Source organism: Lissotriton helveticus, chromosome 5_1 (assembly GCF_964261635.1).
Source record: "Lissotriton helveticus chromosome 5_1, aLisHel1.1, whole genome shotgun sequence".
Taxonomy (NCBI): Eukaryota; Metazoa; Chordata; class Amphibia; order Caudata; family Salamandridae; genus Lissotriton; species Lissotriton helveticus.
Window position 1 is genome coordinate 2,062,049,810 of NC_136065.1, and position 24,924 is coordinate 2,062,074,733.

The 24,924-nt window shown below is 42.3% G+C and overlaps 1 protein-coding gene across 2 annotated transcripts in view; it reads left to right on the top strand.

Annotated features, from left to right (window-relative positions):
• Positions 1 to 24,924, top strand: part of LOC144756290 (uncharacterized) — a 221,676-nt gene that overhangs the window by 184,095 nt on the left and 12,657 nt on the right. For both annotated transcript variants that reach the window (XR_013595116.1, XM_078645952.1), the window contains 2 exons: positions 3,618 to 3,974; positions 12,557 to 12,688. Coding sequence is in view for 1 of the 2 variants with exons in the window: in XM_078645952.1 (XP_078502078.1) it covers positions 3,618 to 3,974; positions 12,557 to 12,681 (482 nt within the window). In the remaining variant the exon portion in view is untranslated. The remainder of the gene's footprint in view (positions 1 to 3,617; positions 3,975 to 12,556; positions 12,689 to 24,924) is intronic.

The window sequence follows — 24,924 nt, forward strand, 5'->3', positions numbered from 1 at the left end:
GATATGAATTTTTACAGATTTAGCAGATTTAGCAGCGTCCGCCTCCCACCCTTCTGCTCAAAATCCACCGAGATCATCTGCGGCGTCCCACAGGGATCCTCCCTCAGCCCGACGCTGTTCAATATCTACATGGCACCACTCGCCCACGTCGCACGACAACATAACCCTTAACATCATCTCCTACGTCGATGACACCCAGCTGATCCTCTCCCTCACCGAAGACCCCCACACCGCCAAAGCCAACCTCCACAGAGGAATGAAGGCCGTAGCTGACTGGATGAAGGACAGCAGACTGAAGCTGAACTCAGACAAGACAGAGGTCCTCATCCTCGGACCCACCCCATCAGCCTGGGACGACTCCAGGTGGCCCACATTGCTAGGCGCAGCCCCGGAACCCACAGACCACGCACGCAATCTGGGGGTCATCCTCGACTCCACCCTCTCTATGGCCAGGCAAGTCAACGCTGTCTCCGCGTCCTGCTTCAACACCCTCCGAATGCTCCGCAGAATCTTCAAATGGATCCCCACCGACACCCAGGCCCTCATCACCAGCAGACTAGACTATGTCAACGCCCTCTACTCAGGAACTACAAACAAGCTCCTGAGACAACTACAACGAATCCAGAACGCCTCGGCTCGAATGCTCCTCGATGTCCCCCGCCGCAGCCACATCACACCCCAACTGAGAGGCCTACACTGGCTCACCATCAACAAGAGGATCACCTTCAAACTCCTCATCCACGCACACAAAGCACTACACAACACCGGACCCACCTACATCAACAACCGTCTCAGCTTCCACACCCCCACCCGAAGCCTCCGCTCAGCCAACCTCGCCCTCACCACAGTCCCTCGGATCCGGAAAACCACAGCTGGTGGAAGATCCTTCTCCTACCTCGCCGCCAAGACCTGGAACACTCTCCCAACCAACCTACAACAGACTCAGGACCTACTGGCCTTCAGAAGGCTCCTCAAGACCTGGCTCTTCGACCAGTAGCGCCCCCCGCACCCCTGAGCGCCTTGAGACCCTCACGGGTATGTAGCGCGCTTTATAAATGCAATGATTGATTGATTGATTGAGCACTATATAGCGCATAAAAACCTGCAGCACCTATTGGGACTTCAGGTTTCAGTAGACCGGGACAAAGTCAAATTTTCAGGTTGACCGCAATGGAGCCCTCAGTCAAAGTTTTACGTTATGACTTAAACACTTTTCTGAAGCTTTTTCTGTCGGGTCCCTCAACGCCCTTAACCACTCTGGCTTTAGTGAGGGTTTGCTGGCTTGCTTTCCAGGAAGCTCCTGGTCAAACTCCGAAAGGTGTATCTTTGGAGCTTTCAGCAGGACAAACTAGCAGGCCGGGCCGGCTCGCGGTTGAAGGTGGGTGGCTTGGCTCTCGCGGTTGAGTCGGTTCCCCTATGAAGCATTTTTCCAAAGTTGTTCCAAATTTCTCCAAGCTTCTGGAACTTCTTCTTGAAGTTCCTCTTGGGGGCCTAAAGGCTCCAAAACACAATCTAAGGGTCAGGAAGCTCAAAGATGGTACTTGAAATTTGGGACTTCAGTTCCCACAATCCACTTGGATAAAACCAATACATAAACACTGGACGCACTCCAGGCTGGGGATTCTTAGTAGTGAGGATCCAGATGAGATCTGTTAGCCTGCAGCTTGCAGGGAGTTCACTCTTTATTTCTCTTGAAGCACGTTAGAAGGCTGTAGTTCCAGATTGTGCAGCAGGCGCAGTCAGTCGGAGTGCAAGGCCTGGTTGGTGCACTTCAAACTTCCAGCATGGAGCCTTCTTCTTCTCTTAGTTTCAAGCCTCAAATCGGAGAGGCTTTGTCATTCCCAGATTTGTATTCAGTGTTCTCTGGGATCAAGCAGGAGATCACCCCTGTCCAGTGAGGTGCAGGGCAACACCCCGAAGCATGAGCACTTCCTCCAAAGTGTGGCATAATGCTCTCCAAGAAAGCACTATTCTTCCAAAATTCAAAATGGCTAAATTCTCAGCAGAGGAGCAAGAACTAGCTAAACCAGCCTCCAGTATCGCTCATTTCCATAGCTCTTCTCCATCCGACAACTGCAAATTTCTTCCTTAAGCCTGCCATCTGGCTGGGTCATAGGGGATGGGGGTAGATGGACCTGGCTGTTTCTGCCTGTCCTGTCTTTTCTTTGAGGCCCCAGGACTTACAACCCCTCCCTTGCTCTTCCAGTCCTCTGTAGCAGAGCTTTTTCCAACAGATTAGCATCTCTGGGGTGAGCCACTTATCACTTCATCAAAGCAGCCTGGCTAATCCTGTTACCTCTGACCAATCATGGCAGACCAATAGAAGGCTGAAATTTGGCTTACAGAAAAAAAGTCTTTTAACTTCTTTTCTGTTTATTTTAGGATAAACTCAACAATAAAATATTATTGGATTTTTCTACACCATTCTCCTAAGTCCTTGAATTATATTTTTCCCGAGCGATAATTATGCATCAATAAACTATTGCCATGATAACCTATGTGGCTGGGGATCCAGGATGGGGAAAATGAAATGTGCATTTCTCCAAAACCAGGGATTATAAAAAAAACTTTTATACGGACCCTGCTTATAGCTACAGGACCCTCCACCCTTGGAACACCTAGGGGAGAGTTTAGGGGTCCTGACTATGTAAAAGGAATGGTGTAGATACTAACTCCACAGTACTCCTAGCACCAAAATCGATTTTGGAATGCACTTTACTACAATGAGGGAAGTGAAATGTGCAATTTCTACATCCCCAAGAAATATAAGACATCATTTATAAGGACCCTTTATAGTAAAATAATAACCCCCCACTCCTGGGACACCTAGGCGAGACCCTGTGGGTATCTAATATGCCAAAATGCTGTAGAATGTCAATTATAAGTGCCCCTACCACCAAAGTTGAGTTTGGGCACAATTTACATTTAAAAGCAGTGCTGCAACATAGGGCTGCTTTAAAACTGACCTCAGGCTCCCAGCAGTGCTCACACTCAAGTGCAGAAAGGCCTTCTGACCTCTAAACAGCCAGCCCTATTATCTACTAGGGACTAGGGACTTATAGGGTAGGTCATGCCAATTATAAGTGTACCCTAATATATAGTGTATTCTCATATATTTATGTGTTTTCACTGTATTTTCATTGTATTTTCACCATAGCACTGTTCCTGGGACTGCCTAGCAGATTCAGTTACCAGCAGTACCAGTCAGAAAAAATGAGCGTGCACAAGGCACACAGTATGATTTTGCAACAGGACCCCGTCAAATTTTTGGTCTACCCTGTTAGTTTCATGTATAACGGCTGAAACAATAGTTCTTTATCTATGTGCAAGAGATTGTGGTACCTCTAATCTTTAAGCCTATAAAGTCTGCCAGCCTCTATGCTAGGCTACATTGGTGAAGATTACATCCTGGGAGGAACTGGTTGGATGAAGGTAACTAATTTAGGGAAAAGTCAGACACCAGCAGCTTTTGATGGTATATGGGGAAAGGTGAATTTGAAAACTCGACGATAAGATGAAATACATCTAGTTTTTGTAGATGGGTCTTTGTCTTGCCTATTGTCAACATAACTCTCATTAAAAATGAACTTCATATATATTTTAATGATTTTTTGCAGGGATTTCCTTACATGATATTACTGTCTCTCAACCTATGTATACAACTGTGACAGCCGGTGATGCAGCCACCTTACAGTGCTCCTTCAATAGCATTGAGAAGTCGAGCATCGGTGGCTACAAATGGTTTTTCATCAAACCCTCCTCCTCTTCTAAGACCGAGGTGACCAACAGCAGTGAACAGTTCAGTGGAAGGGTCTTCATGCCGGACCACGCCATATTCACATCGCAGAAGAAGGCCGACATTGAAATTTACAACGTGCAACACAATGATGCAGGAACATACGTCTGTGAGGTGGAGCTCTTTATGATTAATCGCAAAGGGCGTGGAAACGGGACACAACTGCTGGTGATAGAGGGTAAGAGGGCATTGTGTTTAATGTCTTCAAGATGGCACTAAAAATAATCACCATATAGGCAACCCCCATTACTTTCCCAAACTTAACAGAATCCATGGGTGCTGGAGTGTACAATGGCATTACATTCACCAATATCAAGATAGGCTGCTATTAACTATTATAATCACAAGCTATGCACTATTTCATAATGCTATTTTTTAGCATATTGCATAATAGTTTTCGATAGTTTACAATGTTTGAAACGAGTTCCAAATTTAACTTGTGAGAGAAAAAACTTGCAAAAAGTGACTGTACGTGTGAAAAAAATCGTAGCAGAACCCTTCCTGTGGGCGGATTATCAATTGTATGTCAGAACACCATATGCAGAAACATCGCCTAACACAAATATTGTGTCCTAAATATCATTTATAGAAATATCTTCTGATTGGATATATAGTATTATCTAGTCATGTAAATGATATTCAGGTACAATCTTTATGTCCAGAGATGTTCTGTTCTCACAACAATATTCTGGTGCTACATTTGGGTTGTCTTTAATTTTTTTTTTATTTCTTTTTTCAATTTTAACCTTTACACAGTTATCAAGTTACAACACACATTGTATAAGAATACACTTAATTTCTTTAAACACTCTACTTATCAACATCATTTCCATCATAATCATCTGTTAAAGCACAGTACATCATAATATTCAAACTTCTTCAACTGTATCCTATCCTATCCCACACCGCCAATCTGCTATTGGTTTCCAAATACGCAGCCCTCTTTCCCTTCCCCTCCTACCTTTCCTTGCATAAATTGGCTTTTCCATATTATATGAGGACAGTAAGTTAGCCAACCATACTTGTAGTGTCGGGGGTTAGGGTCTAGCCAGGCCCTAGCAATGCACAGTCTATATACTGCCATAGCCAAGAAAACAAACTCTTGGTGCTCCCCTTCTTCTGGTACTATTCCTAAGAGTATGTGCACTGGCTTAAGTTCCAACTTGATCTTGAGTGAAATCTCCATGAAATGTTCCAGGTTTCGTAGCAGTGTATGTAGCTGTGGGCATAGCGCGAACATATGTATTATGTCCGCCTCTCCTGAATTACAGCGCGGACATGTTATACCCTCTGTCCCTCCCCATTTCGCTATCCTTGCTGGTGTGTAATATAGGGAATATATAGTTTTGTAATGCTGCGACTGTAAAGACGCAGAACACAGCACTGAACGCCCTAAGTCCAAGGAGTCCTGGACCCACCCTAGTTCCCCTTCCAACTTTTCTGCCCATTTTTCACTATGTTTATCCAAGTCATCCTGCATACCACACACAAAACTGGCGTATAGACTTCTTATTGAGCAATCCCCCCCTAGTCTTATTTTTTCCATTATCTCTACTTTATTGTAGCCAACCGACCCACCTTGCTTGTTTACTAAGAAGCTCCTAATTTGTAGATACTTGAAAAAATCCTTATTGTTCAAACCAAACTTAGTACACAACTCCAAAAAAGTGACTATGCCCTGGACCCCCCAAAGATCTCCAATACTTATTACCCCCTTTTGCATCCACCTTTCCATTGTTCTATCTCCAAACACCTCGTCTGGAAATGACCTATTTTTGAACAATCTTGTATATCGGTTGAACCTTCCTAGCCCCACTTTTTTCATATATGCCGTCCATACCTTAACTCCTGCCTCAACCGTCTTATATCTAGTCCTTTTAAAACGCCCATATTCCACACAAGCCAAGAAGCAATTTTCCACCTCTTCACCTAGTACGGCCTTATAAATTCTAGCAGAACCCTCTCTTACCCTTGGATCTTCTCCCCCCCCTATTAAGCCTTGCATTTATTGAATGGCCGCAGCCCAGTAATACAATTTGAAATCAGGCGCGCCACAGCCACCTCTTTCTCTGGGGAGTGTCATGTACCGATAAGCCCTGCGCGTTTTGCCATGGGCCCAAATAAATTTATTGAGGATTCTCTCCAGTGCTAAAAACCATTTTGTTTCAAAAAATAATGGAATTGCCCTAAAAAGATACAAAAATCTTGGGAGTATCAGCATTTTTATCACATTTGTACATCCCACCAAGGACAAGTGTAAATTATTAAGTCGTTCTAAATCTAATTTTACCTTCGCCAGTAGGGGAACCATGTTATTCTGTACTACTACTTCCAGATCCGCAGATATCTCTACCCCCAAATAGACTGCTGATTTTACCTCTCTTGGATCTACACTATTTTGTTCATTTTGCACATATCGGTTACTCACTATTTGAGTCTTGGTTTTGTTTAAGCTATACCCAGAGACTTTTCCAAAAGATTCGGCCTCCCTTTCTACTTCCACCATCGCCTCCTCTGGATATGGGGTTAAAATAGCCACGTCAACCGCGTATGCCAGTGTTTTCACTTCAGACCCATTCAGACTCATCCTACCAATACCATCATTCGATTCAAGCCGACGCAGAAAAGGATCCAAATACAGCGCAAATAGGAGAGGAGACGACGGGCAGCCCTGCCTCGTTCCTCTTTCAATCTTGACTCCTTCTGAGTGCCCCCTACACACCCTAATTCTAGCCGTAGGGTTTTTATACAGTGTCTGCATTGCTTTAATGTATTTATTGCCAATGCCGTTCCACCTCAATACCTCCCACAAATACTCCCAGGAGACTCTATCAAAAGCCTTCTCGGCATCTAAGAAGATTGCTGCCATAGAGTCTCCTGGGATACTAGCTGCATCAAAGAATGTTAAAACCTGCCTTGTATGTTGTGTGGTCCCCTTGCCTGGTATGAACCCGTGTTGGGAGTTAACAACTAGTTTTTCAATAACTCCTGCCAACCTTCTAGCCAGAATTTTAGAGTAAATTTTTACATCCGCATTCATTAGCGTTATTGGTCGATAAGATCCTGGTTGGTTTGCAGGTTTCCCTTTTTTGAGGATCACCACTATATCTGCCCCCCCCAGGAGTTAGGAATTGCTTCCCCTAGTTGTGCCTTACTCATAACATCAAACATATCCTTACCTAAGAGGTCGAAGAAAACTTTATAAAATTCCACAGGTAGCTGGTCAGGACCTGCAGCTTTTCCAGAGGGAAGAAGATTTAGTGCCTCTATGAACTCCTCTTTCTTAAAAGGTTGCTCTAACTCCTCCTTACTTTCTAAAGGAATACCCACTGGGGCCACCCCTCTCAAATATCTCTTTACTTCTTGAGAATTCCCCTCCGTATCTTCTTTATATAATGATGCATAAAACTGCCTGAAAATTTTCCGAATCCCATCTGCCCCTACTACTCGGTTTCCATATTGATCTATCATCTCCAAAATATCAGCCGCAGCCGCTCGCTGCCTGGTACGTGCAGCCAGTAGATGCCCTACTTTTTCGCTAAATTCATATATCCCCTCTTTTTTAGCCAGATATTCCCCCACCGTCTTAGTTAACATATACTCAGAGGCTTCTTCCTTAAGTGACACCATTTCCAATAATAATGGCTCCAGAGACAGTTGTTGATGTATCGCTTCTCCCAATTCCCTCTCTGCATCAAGAAGTTTCGTGTTCAATTCCATCATCCTGTTTTTTTCCTTTGCTCTTGTAGCTAACACGAAACTCAGGGTCTCCCCTCTTACCCCAGCCTTAAAGGCGTCCCAAACCATTCCCGAGCTAGCGGTACCCCTGTTAATATCCCAGTAACCTCTAATCCAGGATCCCATGCGTTCTTTGTATCCCTCCTCCTGCAATAGAGCCCTTTCAAATGTCCACTCCCTTTTTTCCCTCCTGTCTAATCCTATTTTGATTGTTAAAACCAGAGGGCTATGATCTGAGATTAAGCGGGGGTACTTTTCTATTGTAGTTGCGTTAATGAGGGATCCAGAAATTAGAAAGTAGTCCAACCTAACCATCACTTTATGAGGGGCAGAATAGAATGTGCTGCCATCCATAGCTGGGTGCAGCTCTATCCAAGGATCAAACAAGGAATTGTTGCTAACCAGGTCACATAGTGCCCTATAAGTTCTTTTTTTTCTCCCTGAGTAAGGAGTCCCTGATTGTAGTATAGGATTCCTAAAATCATGTATATTCAGATCTCCACATAGCACAATTGGTTCAGGCCAGCTTGCGAGCTCTGAGTCTAAGTATTGAAGTACCTCAGGGTCATCTTGCGTTGAGCCATATATAGTTACCAGAGTGAACTTCTCGCCCCTAAAAGTCAAATCCAGCATGACCCAACGCCCCCACTCATCTTCCTGTTTTTTGTTTACTACCACATCCCTGATCTTCCCTAGGATCGCGACCCCTCTATTCCTTGTAGCTTGTTTTGAATTAGCTAAAACAGTAAATCCTAGTTGTCCTAAAAGATAGGCTTGTGCCACCTCTATATGAGTCCCTTGTAGGCATACTACATCCAGATGTAGCCCCCCCAGCAACGCCGCCACTCTATTTCTCTTATTGGAATCATTTAACCCACACACATTAATACTCGCAATTCTACAGTTCATTGCAAATTTTCATGTTTCCAAGGCATCTTCCCCAGTCACTTAATACAGTATTCAGAAAGGTATAATCTATAATTCCTGCATATCTAGTATCCATTGCAAATTTTATATACCACATACCAAGTGTACTCACAAACAACATAAACGAAAAAAGTATAGTGTGCTTAAACATTTCAGAAAAGTTAACCAATTTTTTTGCCCCCATTTTGAACCCCCTTTTAACCCCCCTTTTAACCCCCCTTACCCTTCCCACCCCAACAAGACCCTCCCCCCCCCATTTTCTGGCAAATAGGTCAATAGGACCTATGTGTGGCTGCTTTGGATAGTGCTAATCGCACCCTCCTCCCACCCGGGATCCTACCAACTCGTAATAAACCCTTAGTTGGATCTCATCTAAACAATGTTACATTATTCTGTTACCCCCCCCTTTTGAGTTTTTAACTCATCTAGGAACTGTTGAGCCTTAATCTCTGACAAGAAAAATCTTGTCCTTCCCTTCGTTACCACCTTAAGCTTTGCTGGGAAGAGGAGTTATGCTTCTGAACCCTGTGCTTGTAAGGGCGCTATCATTTGCCTTAGCCTCCACCTTCTCTCCACTGTGGCGTGGCAAAAATCGGGCCTGGCAAAAAAGGTAACGCCCTCTGTTGTGCGCCGTTTATCAGGTCTAGCTTTCTCGATAATTTCTTCCCTTAGGAGGTAGTTTCCTATATTTACAAGGATCGCCCGGGGTAGGTTCCCCTGCCCCCCCCCTCCTTGACCTTTCTTCAATGTGAAGGGGAATCTGTGTGCCCTCTGTATCTCTTTTTCCCATTGCCAGTCGGACTCGGGAAATGCACCCTTTAATAAGCTAACCACAAAGCGTCTTGTATCTTGCCCCTCGAGCCCTTCCGCCACACCCAGGATTCTAACGTTATTTCGTCTCTGGCGATTTTCAAAATCTTTCAGTTTCCACTGGAAGTCCTCGGAGAGTTTTTCCTGGGTGGTTTGGAAGGTTTGCCAACTCCCGACATCGTCCTCCAGCTTGCCTGTACGTTCCTCTACCTCCGTAACTCTGTCTGCAATCTCGTCATAAAGCTTATTCATCTTCCTCATTGTGTTCTGTATTTTTTTTTAAGCCTGCCTCGCTCTCCGGCTCTCTGTCCTTGCTTCTGTTTGAATTTGCTTTAAAGTGCTGAGCAGAATATCAAAAGGAGCTGATTGCGCTGTAGCCTCAGGAGGCACTTCCCTCGTGTTGTTCTCTTCAGAATAGGTTAAAGAGGTAGCCGAGTAATCCCATGTTAATCGGTTGCCAGCCCCAGATGGTGTCTCAGTGTGGCGCCTGCTTAACATAGATAAACTTTTCAATTTTTTTCTAGTCGTGTCTTTGCCCGAGGTACTTGATCCTGAGCTTGCACGCTCATCTGAACTACCCTCGGTAGTTTGGTCTGTTTCAGTACCCTCATTGGGTGAAAAAAACTCTCCCTCTGTTGAGGGTCCTTCCCCGATCATATTTAGGCTCTCTTCGCAGTATTTTTTATTGCCGGTTATAATGTTTTTTTCCACCAGGTTTGCATCACTCCCCCACATTTTGTCAGAATTCTGGCCCAAGCCCAGCTCAGTTTCCATCAGCATTATGGCTCCCAACATATCTGATTTACCTATTGGGCCTCTCCTCATCTCACCTTCTGGAGTTGCTGTATTTTCAACTGATCCTGGCGCAGAGCCCCTCCTGCTAAGGGCGCTTGCCTGCTCTGTTAGCGACTCAGTGCTTGCTGCAGTGGTAACTTCGATGTTTTTATCGTCCAAGGCAAGGCTGGGGGGTTGCTTAGCAACCCTGCGTTCGACGCTCCCTGCGCCCTCAGCGTCCTCGCGGGTGCTCCCGACGTTTTCAGAGACACTGTCGGTAACAGGCATACCGCTACTGCCGCTGCCGCTGCTCGCGTTCTCCTCGCTGCAACCAGGGATCTTAGGAGAAAAGACTCCCACTAAGGTAGACTGCCGCAGTGGTGGCTCTTTATTTTTACTTTTATCTCTGTCTTTGTCTTTTTCCGATGCCTTCGCAACGTCTGTATCACTCACAGACGCTTCATTTCCCCGTCCACCCTGACCGCCTGGGGTGTTTACTTTCCCCCGCGGCTCCGGCTTCTTTCTCGGAAGGGGGACAGTGTTTTTCCGCACTGCGCCTGAAGAGCGCGGAGGGCCATTCATGTTGGGCGCCTTCTCATTCAGCCCCGCTGTGACGGCAGACTTTTCCAAAGCTTGAACCGGCTGTCCTTTCTCTTTGCCTTGTCCTTGTCCTTTCTCCGGCTTTGGGGGTCGCATTTTTGCCGTCTTTTGCTGGGGCCTTATCCGGCCCGCTTCTTTGAAAAAAGTTTTTACTGCCACTTGTGCCAGGCTCCAGGTGTCTCTCTGCTCCCAAGACGCGAACCACTTCCTTGATCTTTTGACAAACTTACTGAGAGTATCGTCGTCAGTGTTGAGACTCCTCAATCCGGTAAGAAAGGACCCAGTTTGTAAATGACATCAGGGTTTACTTGTTGTTACATCCCGGTGTCCCGATGTCCCGGTGTTACACCCCGGTGTAGGAGAGGAGGTTAGTGCGACCGCTCAGCACTGTCCAGCCGCGGCCATCTTGCCCCCGATTCATTTGGGTTGTCTTTCAAACAATTTGCGGAAAACATTTTCAGCCACATCTATTTTTTTCCAAAAATGTTCACTTGATGTGGAAGTGTTGCAGGGCTTTGTCAAGGTGTGTAACATGCAATATACAGTGACAAATGCACCACCATTTTAACTTCTGATATACCTCCCATCAAAAATAAGGGTATGCTATAAATATGTGATTCTTCATTCTTCACCTTTTAGGGATTACATTGCTTTGGCTTTGTGCCATTTCCCTGATCTCAAAGGTGATTTCTGCCTGTATCTTCCTGCTTCAGAAACTGGACAATGTTCTGCCGTGCTTAACTTGAGATTAGAGATGTGCAGCTGTCTCTGAATTAGTGGGTTCCAGGCCTCACTATTTTGAAGGGTGTTTAGGCAGAATATCAGAAACAAAAAATATTGTGGGACAAAATATTGTGTCAAGAATATCAAGATACATATATTGTGTAGATAAGTTTCTATAGGTAAGCAAAGTTTTACTCTTTGTATATCTCCACTTATTTTTACCTTGATGATATATATATCTTCAAGGTACGTAGATGTGGAGTTAGGAACAGTAAATCTATGCTTACCTATGTGCACTTACCTTCTCAATATTTTGGTCCTCGAAATTTTTAGCACTATATTCTGGCCAGTGGCTGCTCCTCTGCTATGGCCGAGGTGTGTCGCCCCACTGTTTTTAATCAGTGCAACGTAAAGGAAACATAGAATTATTATAATTTTATGTTTCTACACTGCTTTGCGGAAGGGGGGCTGCCCTGCTCTTGGAGCAGGGCAGGGGAGGAGTGGTTTGCTCACTCCTAAATTCACATGACTGTTTGGCTGGCCCTCTCGGGCCATCCAAAACAATCATGCACACTTTCCCTCTTCTCCCTGCAGGCTACATTACAGCCTGTGTGGAGAAAGTTCCTAGGTCCCCATTCCCTGGCTGAGCGCCATACCAGGACGCTCAGACCAATCACAACGCCTCATTGCAGTGTTGTGATTGGTCGGGGAGCCTGGCTGTGCTTCCTGTTCCTAGAGTCAAGACAAGGAGAGCATGAGCAGAGACGTGGGTCCTGGCAGCAAGGTAAGTGTTTATTTTTTTTTTACATTTCACACAATCCCTGCACCCGCTCACCACCTCCCCTGCCCGCGCCTCCCCCGCCACCCGTGAGCCATGCCTGCAGCCACTGATTCTGTCCACCCGATACTTTTGTTTCTGATATTCCGTCAGTGATCCGTGTATGAGATGCACTGTGCTTCTCTCATGTACTTTCTCTGATCCCTTCACTAGCATTCAGAAAAACAGTTTGAGCTGGAGGATTGAGTGGTAATAAACACTTGTGCAGGAACATTGTTCCCCTAATATCTTATTTGCGTGACAGTCAAAATATACAAACTGCACAAGGTGTAATGTTTGTCAACTTCATCTGCACCCTTATTTGAAACCATCTTGTGTCTTAATGACTCACCATTTTTAATTCCTTTTAGCTCCTCAGATCCAGAGACTTGGTTTGTCTTCCTACTGGATACTACTGGATACTACGTTACATGATCTTCAGCATCGTCTGCCTGCCTCTTGCCATTGTTGTGCTGATTGTCTCCATCACAGCTAAAAACAAAGTGAGGAATGAGTATTTTCTGTGTCAAATTCCAGCTATCGCCTTAGCATATCTGAGATGGCTGCAGCCATGTTTTCTTGATCACAGTGGTGGCCCGTGCAGGTAAGTGCGCTGGGGCGGTGATGCGGCAAGCACAAGGTAAGTCGGTTTATTTATTTATTTTCCCTATTCCGTAGTTTGTCATTTAAAACCAATTCACCCACCCCCGCCCCACCGCGCTTAACTGCACAAGCTGCGACTGATTGATCATGCTAACCGTGCCTATTGAATGCCCATCTAGGACGTTTTGAGCCTCTCTTTCACATCTTGGCTCCTGAGAAAAGGAATGAAATTCACATTCAGCTGAAAATGTTTACATTTTTTCAGTTTACTTTTTTGTCACTTTCAGAAGGTCACCTTTTTTCATGATTTCAGACTCAGACTTGTGAACTCCCTTTATTTTAAAGTCATGTGTTCTTAACAGGATATCTTAGGATTCTGTAAATGTGTGTCCTGCCTTTGCTTGAATAGCTTACCCCGTCACTGTTTGCTGGGATATCCCCAGGCTAGCCAACTCTGTGATTCACAGATCATGAATGTGGGTTTTGTTAAAAAAAAAACACACACACGCTTTCAGATTTTGATTGTCTTATGAGGAGATGTTCTTTAACCCCTGACTCCCACTTTCAAAAGTAGACATTTTTAGTGTATGTTTAGGGGCTTAAAAGTTGATGAAGCAACAAATGAATGTGTTGTAATCTATGCCTGTATTCTGCATGTTGTACTACCTGTTATATAGATGGTTTCTCCCATGCCCAACAACCACTCCTTCCCCACACCCTTGGTACGTCCCCACCTTAAAATGTTGAGAGTGAAGCTCATCTTAGAATGTTGGTGAGCGTCAGTTGCAGCCGCGGTCGGTAGGGGAGTACCTGCCGGGGCGGTGATGTGGGGAGGGGGAGGGGCAGGGTGGGGGTTAGTAATGTATCGATAATGGATGTTTGCAGGTAAGTAAACATTTAAATAAATAAAACTAATTTCGTTGCGAACACTGCATCCCCAAATGCAATGCAGTGCATGCAACGAAATTCGTTTGATTTATTTATATGTTTACTTACCTGCAAACATCCATTATCCATACATTACTAACCCCCACCCTGCCCGTCCCCCTCCCCACGTCACCGCCCCGGCAGGTACTCCCCTACCGACCGCGGCTGGTCAGTTGCCTGCTGGTGCCTGAGGATCTGGTTCAATAAACAGCTTCTCATCTCTTCATGAGTCTGCTGCTCATTTCTAACATAATGTGATGCCAAAGTACAAATAACGTTTTTCTAAAATATAGTTTTTGAGTAAAGCTTCTGCTTTTCAGATGAGGATCTTCCCTTGAATTTAGTTGCTCACCCTCATAACTTGAGGCAGCCCCCCCCTCAGTCTCTGTAGGCCACAGTTACTGTATCATCTGTAAATTTTGGTTGCACCATATTTCTGCAAAGCAGGATCCGGATAACTGCAAAACTAATTTGTTAATTTGCTTTAATTTGCTTTAATAATTTTCTTCAAAGAGCAGATAGGTCTTACTGCCCCCCTGACACATTTCTAATATCCTGCACAATTTACTTAGCGGATAAGAAGCTTTTTTTTATTTCCAGTAATGCTGTCATTTATGTGGCGGTCCCCGGGCAAGATAGAGGCATACCTACCTAAGTAGCAGCAGCCACCCTTATTTTTTTTGCTAGAGGTGTCAGTGGCCAAAGAAGGCTCCAATGCTTAGAGGTGTGTTGCACAAATATCGCGTAATAAATATTGTGGTTCAGAAATATTGACAGCAACAATATCGTGGTCAAGAATATTGAGTTAAGGTAAGTAATATCGATTTTAAAAATATCTTTTAAATATCTGTTTAATATTGTTTGCAAAAATAGTTTTTTAAATTAATGTTATGTATTTTAGTATAGATTTTATACGGATGTAATGTATGTTTTTTTGTATAAGAATTGTTTGTATTTTAAATATATGTTTTACATTTTCAGTAGTTATTTATTCTTTTTATTAGAATTTTGCATTTTTAGTTCCGTAGCGGCTTGTGGGTTTATAGGGGAATAGGGTGGGAAGTAATTTAATTATATTAAATTAATTGATTATTTCTTATTTATTCATATTTGTTTAACTGAGATGTTATAGTTTTAAATGTGTAAAGTAATTAACTAATAATTATTTAATAATTGGTTGTTAATTAATTTTAATTAATTAATTGGTAATTGAATATGGTATTTGTGTAATTAATTTTATGTGTGGTTTTTGGGGTTTACAGGGGTAACGGTTGTTAAGCTGTTTACTTATTTTTTATTGTTAACGTTAATTATTTGATATTTATTAATTGTTTATTTGTGAGTGTGTTGTTTTTACTTTTAAAGGAGTAAAGGGTGGTTATTAAATACATTTTAATTTCTTTATTGTTAGCTGTTAATAGTAATACTTTTTAATTTAAAAATAAGTTTTAATGGTGTTTTAAAGTTTAGTTTGGGTGTGTTGTGGATATCATTGTGTTAAAGTGTGTGTATTCAATTATTGTGTATTAGTCTCATATTAATATTTCTTTAATTGCTTATTAATTGTTAATTATTAAAGTAAATTGAATTAAAAATGTTGAAGTGTTTTGTTTTTGGTGTGGTGTTATAGGGTAGGAAATAAAATAAATACATTTATTTACTAATGAATTTTTTAGTTTGTTAATCTTTTAATTTATTATTTTATATACCATTTGTAGGTTTTTGTTATATGTAATTAATATTATTATATGTTTTCTTTTTATATATTTAATATATTTGGTTCATCAGTTTTTTAAATATTGTTTATTAATTTTTATGATTCCTTTAAATGTTTTATATATTTGTTTTTTATAACTGATTGTGAATAGTAATTTTTGTCTCTCAGCTATCCAACAGTCTCCCTACTGTTGCACTCACCGGAGTGTGAATAACATATTTTACCCCTCCGCTATCCAACACTCTATCTACTGTTGCACTCTATGGAGTGGGAATAGCAATTTTTACCCCTTCGCTATCCAGCACCTTCCGTACTGTTGCGCTCAGTGGAGTGGGAATAGTAATTTTTACTCATTTGCTATCCAACACTTTCCCTACTGTTGCACTGATTGCATTGTGAAATTTAAATTTAAATATCTTTTAATAATTTAATTTATTATAGATTTTAGTTTTTTTATATTTTAAATCATTAATATATAATTGTATTGTTTATATATTCTAAACTTTAACATAAATTAAAGATAATAGTTTAATACTTTTTTAAGTAAATGTATATGTGTAAACTATTTTGTGTATTTATTAAGTTTATTTGTTATATTTCATTAAAATTTATATTACATTGTATTTTATTTTGTTACATTTATATTTAATATTTAATATATTTAATATCTATTATTGTATGTTATATGTATATAAAAGTCGATATTTTATACATCTATATATTTTACATCAATATTGTTTAGCCAATATTTTTGTGCTTACCTGTTTAAGTATAGGAGTCGATATTTTGTTTAACATCGATATTTTTGACATTGATATTTTTTTACATTGATGTTGTGTCAGTGAATCGTGGGGTACAACCACCTTCAATTGCCAGAGCACTCCAGAGTTTCTCAGGCATGAGGCTTGAAGGGGGTTCTCCCAGAGAGAACATTTGCAAAAGTGGGATCAAGTGGTGCATTTGAAAGCAGTAACAAGCACCAATTATATATTTCCATTATTTCATGAAATGCCATGCACACCTAATCTTTGTTAGGAGAATTTAAAGCTCACTTGTCCCAAGCAACCTGTGACAAATTAGCGGTAAACCCATGGAGTTTCAGCATAATTTCCCTAAAGAATGATTTAAGCAACATGAAGGTCAAAAAATATTCATGCCTTCATTTGTCATAACATTCTTCTTCACTTCTTTCATTTTTTCACGCCTCACTTTCAAATAGATATTCTGCCATGTGTTATGATCAGAATCTACATGGAATGCACAAAATTGAAAAAATACTATTTAACAAATCTCACAATCTCAGGGTGTAGGTAGCAGATATCACAGACTCATATAACAGACTTAGGATGTAGGCTGTGGTAACCTTGTAGGTTCAGGTGCCTGTAAAGTTACAACCATCTTAGGAGCTCAGGCTTGAGCAGGAGAGATAATGTCACCATTGCTTTTGCATTGTAGATGATCAAAAGCCTGAATAGGAATCATAAAGTAACAGTCACTCCAGTCCTATCTGTCACCCTGTCACCAAAGTAACCAAATCATAAATAGGTATCCCAAGCTTAGCATGAATTTTCATTCAAATATCAACTTAATATATACGCTGGCAATGCAATGCTTTTAACCTCAAACATCACCTTGGCAATTTCTGAAAAGGCACATCATTTAAATCAAAGACAGGATTTTCCTTTTGGATAAATAAACTAATTTTCTCTAAACTAAAGTGTGTCATTTGCAAGAAAAAACAGCTGCTGTCCTAAATACCTGCATTTTAATCAAGTACTCATGCTCACTACTGCTACAGGTGGGCAGCTTTTGACTTCTCTGTCAATGAGCCACATACTAGGCATGGTCATGATATGCCAGATGTTTCCACCATTATGCCATGGATGACCATGGCTATGTCATGAAAGCCCACAATATCTCAAGGTTGGCCATGCCAAGGATATCCGTCACTATGCCAAGTATACTAACTGTATGGAAAAGATATCCAGCATAATGCTAGTCTTGGTGCATCCCGGAACTTAGAACATCGAAACACATATGCAAACACCTGGAAAGAAAGTGGTGAACCAGCTGGAACAACAGTGACCGAGCCACCTTAAAGTCAGCCCTCAATAACTATCACTGCCAGCTCAAACCCGCGAAAAAGTAGACCCTGACACACCGGATGGAGACCAGTGCCAACCAAACAAAGGAACTCTTCACCATCGTCAAAGAGTTCACCTGCCCGTCAACCACCCAAAACTCAATCCCTTCCTCACAGGAATTCTGCAACGCCCTCACTGACCATTTCCAAAAAAAGATAGCAACTATCTACAGAAACTTCGATCCCTAACCCACCGACCTCTTCATCATCCCATCGACCACTGCCGCTGTCCACCCGCTCACCACATGGGAACAGCTCAGCACACCAAACACAAATACACTAATGAACTCCATCGACTTGGGAGCCTTCACAGACCCATACCCCCACCAACTTTTCAACCTCAGTATAGATGAGATCAGTTGCCAGCTCACCAACATCCTCAAATCCTCCATCACCACTTCCCCGATGCCTGGAAACACTCAGAGTCAGACCGTTCCTCAAGAAATCATCTGTAGACCCCAGAGAGCTCCAGAATCAGCGTCTTATCTCACTGCTCCCATTCCCCACCGAAGGCCATCAAACTCCTACTCACCGAACACCTGGAGAGAAACAACCTGCTTGACCCTTCCCAATCAGGATTCAGAGCCAATCACAGAACAGAGACAGCCCTGATCACCGCAACAGATGAAATCCACACCCTACTCGACAGGAGAATTTGCTGCCCTGATCCTACTATACCTCTCTGCAGCTTTCGTCACAGTCTCTCACCGCCACCAGCATACATACATACAGGGGCACCCTTCCTGAAGATCAGAATTTCTATTTGGTCAGAGTTGAGTTTGAGGCAGTTGGCTTTCATCCAGTTGTCTACATTGGTCATAGTATTGCAGAAATAGACTTTGACATTAGCGGGGTACTCATTGAGTGAAAGGATTAGTTGCATGCCGTCGGTGTAGGAGATTATGTTGAGTCCATGGGATTCGACAACGTCTGCGAGGGGGGTCATGTAGATGTTGAACAGGGTGGGGCTAAGGAACGATGCAGTTGGATGCTCTGTGTGCATCCTATCAAGAAAGAGGCAATCCACTTGAGGGCGTATTGCTGAATGCTGATGTTGTAGAATATTTCGATGGGGGTGTGGTGGGAGGCGGCTTTGAATGAAGCAGAGATGTCAAGCAGGATCAGGGCCACAGTTTCTATGAAGTCAAGGAGGGTTCTGATATCACCTGTAGCAGCAATCAGCAATCAGCACGTTCTCTGTGCTGTGGTTGGCCCAGAATCCTGATTGTGAGGCATCAAGTAGCTGGTTTTCTTCCAGGTATTCAGTGAGCTGCTGGTTGATTGCTTTTTCAAGTACTTTGGCTAGGATATTGGTCAGTAATTTTTTAGGTTGTTGTGGTCGGCAGATGGTTTATGTAGGAGGGGTGTGACCTCCGCGTGTATCCATCTGTCCGGAAAGTTTGATGTGGTGATGGAGGTGTTGAGCATGCTGGTGAGCTCCATGCTGATTGGATTGGTTCCGAGTTCGAAGACGGGGTGGGCACCCCAAACTGAATGAATGACATGAAGGCAATGGTTATCGGAGTGGTGAACGTGCCCCAGGTGGTGATTATTTAATCCTCGGCTGGTGTTGGTTAGGGTTGTTGAGACTGAGAGTGGTGGTATGGGGATCAAAGGTGTTGTAGATGGTGGCAATCTTGCTGTGGAAGTGGTCCGAGAGGTGTGGCAGAGTTCTTGAAAGGAGTGGATGGTGTTCTCTGTGGCTTTCGGATTGGAGAATTCCTTGACTACCTTGAAGATTTCCTTTGTGTGGTTGGCTGCGATGTCGATGAGGGCAGTGAAGGCTGCTCTTTTGGCTTCCTTGATGTGCAGGTTGTAGTTGCCAAGGGCTGCTTTGTGAGCTCCTCTGTCGAAGGGGTCCTCAGTGACGCACCAATGCTTAGAGCCAGAGCTACCCAGGGTTGAGCTAGAGATAATAACAAATGAAACTTACTGGTATTAAAGGGGTTGATAAGTGTATTACATGATGAGGTTGCACATCCAAACCATTTAATACACTTCCATTTCTCAGACTCTGTGGTGGAATGCGTGTACTGACATTTCTGGATAGCTGGCAGTGCTTTGAACATAACGAAACACATATGCAACACAACATAGCTTAATATTAATAAGTTGCATGCATTAAGTTTCAATCAGACAAACAAAAACAAATAATTCATTTTAAAAAATTGCAATAAAACTTGCCAGTGTTTTCTCGCGTCCTGCACGTGGGGAGAAGGGGGTCACTGATAATAATAAGTAAACAAGGGTTGGCGGCCATCATTCACACCCCAGCTCCACCACCGACCACCACTGACCCACCTACTGTGTGGTGTGAATAATATGGCATTCCTTCACCCTCATCATTCTATTCTCATTGCTAGGAGACTGCCCTGTCACACCTGCGTACAAATGTCAGTGTTGTTCTTTTTTTTATTACAATGTTCCCAATCTTTACAGATTTCCCAGACAAACTAGGAAACTCTGCTATTCCTGTAGGGACACATTCAACACTCCCTGGCCTGCTTCTAGAAGTCTGGTTTGTTACTGGAACCCCCCCCCGTCCCCCTGAGGTGGACACATCTCTGCTGACGATTGGGACACTGCCCAGCAGGAGTTTACATGGGTCGGGTCATAGACCCACCAGTAATTAAAAAAATTACGTTGTATTGGGTTTCGATCGAGCCTTACCGTCATGTCCTTAACTTTACTTGGAAATACACTGATCGATTTCTCAACAGTGACTGTGAACATCCTTAAAGTGTTTCATGGTATCAGTGCAGTCCCTATTTAGGTTTAACATGTTTTACTTCATCTTGGATTTCCTGAGAGCATTTTCTTTTTACAGATGTTGTGATACGGTGTTTTTTTTTCAAGCAACATAACTCTTATGGTGTGCATACTGAGTTGCCGCAGTAGTCTCGGGGACAACGGGTTGTGGGTGGGTGTTTATATAGGTGCTCGATTGAGAGCCCTGGAGCTGAGTCAGAAGGCAGTGTGTGTTGATCACAGTGCCTGTCAGTGTCTCATAAAGATGACCAGACTACATGAACATCAAATTCTTGGCCTATCTGCGGAGCTCAGAGAGCTATGTCCACGTAAATGCCATTTATAATTGTGTGAAAGTGTTTGAAGGAGGACCACAGCAGTCGGAATATGGACAACATTAAAAGAAAAGAAAATGCATTGCTCACAGATGAGTGGGTGGGTTGTATGTATAGGGGTGCATGGTGAAGTGGAAGCAGTACATGCGACTTGTTGGTTGAAACTCCCTTCAAAGGTGATTCTCACTTAATGGTGGCGCTTATCGTTCCGTCAAGTCAAGTCGGATCGGGCGCTAAATGTTCTTTCGTGCTCCATCCGCAATCACTGTGAGTCGCGGACGGAACAGGAAAGAATGTTTAGCGCCCGATCCGACTTGAATTTAAATGTGGACCTCTAATTTCAAAGAAATACGACGGGGCCATTCAATTTGTGTGATCTTACAATGAGGATTAACGGAACGATAAGCGCCACCATTAAGCGAGAATCACCTTTGAAGGGAGTCTCAACCAACAAGGTACCACTGAATAGCGAGTGGTCTTTCTGGAGCCAGACTAAGGAACCCCCACCTGGCATCCTCCTTGAGGCTGTTGTGATTTAACCACTCTCACTCCCCCCTGTACCCAGTCCTGATGAAGACCCGCTTTGACACTTTAAGAGTGTTTTCCAGGGTTGAAACGTCGACTTTAGAACATTTTGGACCAGTCTTTCGGACTCTGCGTGGAGACCTACTCATGTGGTCCGCAGAACTATCTAAAAAATTAAGCATTACTGGCCAATTCCCCCTTGTTCCTTCCCCCCCTTTTTAAAACTTTCACTGTATATATTTCAAAGTCACGCACATCACTGAGCACTGTCACCTTTTCACACATGAGGCGCCACCATGTACTGTTTGCAGCCTTGAAAATATTGAAATAAGGGTACTTATAAATGAAGTAATGTATAAAAAAATCTGTTGTTATATCCTATAAGGTTGTGTTTGGTATTTCTTATAATTGATTCTCTTATAAATGAACAGTCTTATATGAATACTTTTTTTAAAAATCAGAGAAACTCAAAGAAATAGCGCATACCCGACAGAACCAATTGTATACCTATACTGTCGCCCACGTTCTGAGGGATACTGGGTTACCCCATTGTGACTTAACACACCGCTTGCATGTCAGCGATATTTATCGGTAATGACATGCAAAGTGGGCGTACCCAAACTGGTAGCGACTGAAAGCAGTCGCTAACACAGGTATCGCCTATTAGCAATACCTGCGACGCGATAAAAAAACGCATGCTAACCGCGATTAGCGCCAGGATTTTACATCTGGTAAAAATCTGACTTAGCCCTTATAGTCAATGGGAGGTGGATTCTACAGCTAAGTCCCCATCTGCCAATCAGCGATAGGATTTTTATCGCTGGAAATCTCACGTTAAAGATGGGATTCGCCGCTATCACTGGATCTTAAAGCGCAGTGAAGATAAGCGTTGGTAATACTGCGTTATCTCTGCGATAAAATCTAGCGATAAGAGGCGATAAAGAAATCACGCTAAGCGCGGTTTACGATAATTATCGTAAATTGTTGCAAATATGCCCCATGGTTTGGCGGGTTTACCACACATAGTGCATAATATTAGAATGGGTCCCTTAGAGAATTAAGGATCTCGACGTTCTATACTAGATACTCATATTCCATATGTGGATGTAAAATTTTTAAGAGCTACAGAATCAATTAGTGACAACGTATAGAAGAGTACAAAAATACATCCTACAAACCATAGGAATTGGAGTTTTGGTTTGTGCTGCTGCACACCCATATGCTGGTGTGCAGACAAGACCAGCGACTAATAATGTGATTATGGGCAAAGCATCAGCAAAGTGAGATAAGATTCAAGTTTTGATTGCTCTCAAACCTAATCAATTGGAAGTAGTCTATTTTCACACTACCCACCCAGGACAAGCATAGCTTGTTAACTAAGTGTGTTCCACTTGGTCTGGTACTACCCATAAAGGATTGTACTACATGGCAACCAGATTGGTGAGTATTTACTCTACTAAGCATTGCACATCCTATTTTGTGGTGTTACTGGAGGCATTAAAATAAAAACAAAATGATCATGATGCTGCTCCGGCAGATGTTTTGGGTACAAAACTGATAGGTAATTTTTAATCTGTCTCTTCAATCATTCTTAATAAGATTTGAGGGGAAGAGGCAGTTTTGGCTGTGTGCCAGCCCTTGTTTCCACACAAGAACATGAGCTTCCTTAAATTATTTCAGACATCTATACTTCTGTAGAGGGCCATGCCTTAGGTGCCTTTGCCTCAAAACGACAACTCAAAATTAAAAATAAGTCTGAGGTTTTGGTGAAAGATAAAGCACCATCAACTAAAAAAAAAGCAGAAAACTGCATCTCCTCCACAGTTGGAGTTCAGAAAGGGTGTATACAATTTGAGAAACAGAAAAAAATAAAAAAAAAAGCCAGATGGGGATTAGTATTCTGATAGTCCCTCCTCCTGTTCTTTTTGTGAGTCTTGGGAAAGTAGAAAGACAGAAAGAAGCAGATGGACTGAGGACATCAGACAAAAAATCAAAGAGAGCCAGTATGCAATGTTGATATTAACATGAAAAAAGAAGACGAGAAAGGTTAAGATTTAAAAACTTCCTTTAAGAAAAATAAATAACTGGACTAACAAAAAAAAAAAGGATGCCTCAGAAACTGCAAGTATGTCTGCAGGCCAGGACTTGGTCCATGGCGCTTAAAGCCAGAAGAGAAGTGTGATATAAGAGCCAACCTAGATCAATTACTCTATTAGAGTATGGTAGTGCCTTGTCACTCTACCATGACCACTCCCCTTTTTCCACTGTTGAAATAAAGCAACTCATATTCTATTCTGTTAGATTGTAGAAATTTAAATACACATACAAAATCAACGCTGGATATCTTAAACAGATTATTTAGTTAAATGATAACTCCTGAATTACAGAATCGAATCGCTTTCTTGTTTGACAGAATTCAGTGTGCCAGTACAAGATTGCTTCAGGAATATAAGAGTGGCACTGGGCTTTTGCACCAAGAAGTATGGGGAATCTTACAGATGATACTGTGATGATAATGTCATATAAGAATGACATCCGCATCACAGATGATGATTTACTAGAACACTTAGCAGGGTGAACATAATTGTGCCTTTATTGGCATAGTACACCTACGAAATACACTTTTGCAACAATTGTGTACTTTCTTGAATATGAATTAGCCAGTTAGGGTAAAGGATTGACACTATAGAAATATGCCACTTGCAACTTCCAAATACAGTGAGAAAATTAAACTCCATGATGGGATTTCTAAATTTTGCAAGAGACTTTTTGCCAGATTATGCTGAGCAGTTCAAGCCTTTATATGAATTAATAAATCTAGCATTTTCTGAGAAAATTTGCAAGAACATCCACACTGATATCTAATGTGAACTGCAAGCAGACATGCTAGAGATTAAATAATTTCAGACACGGGACAACAAAACCAATCTAGTAATTAGGATTGTCCCTAGCACTTCAGGCTACAGATATGTAGTTTACAATAATAAAAAGACAAACCCTATTGCTTACAGATCTCACTCAGATTCTAATGAAGCAGAACAATTCACTCCTACTAAAATATTTCTCACAGCGGTTCAGACGATTGTCTTAAAGGAGTGTCCTCTGGTATACAGAAAGCACATTTTTGTAGTTACCCCTATAAAGCAAGCATGTATGTGTGCATGCACCACAGCTTCATTGGGTGCAGTGGGTAGCAATGTAAAATGCAACTGATGTAAACTTTGAGTATGAACCTACTCTTAGAACACATTCGTTTCTAAAGTATAAACAAACAAACCAGAAATTCAACACTTTTTAAATAATCATGAGTATAAGAGTGAACATATTCTGGAACTCTATAATTCCACTGTACACATATCAGAAATCACTCGTCTCTTGCCCTCCAAAAGGCTGGTCCATCAGTTCCCACACTGATCATGTCAGATTCAGAATTCTGTACAAGGTTACAATGTGGACCATCTACATCAAATATTCCAAAGGTAAATTGATAAAAGCTAATTGCTTTCAGGAAAGGTAGCTGTTCTACAGGGCAGTTCATGAAGGGACAGCTTTGGCTCATGCTAGCATTATTATTACAGTGGCAAGGTTACAGCAACACATATGGAGGCCTTATTTAGCAAAAATCCAAAGAAGAATGTGCAAAAATGTAACATTTGTTAACAAAAGAAGCATTCTAGTTCTCTAAGACCAGCCCATCCTTCCTTCATGCTAACCAATAAATAATTTGGTGTTGTTTTCCTT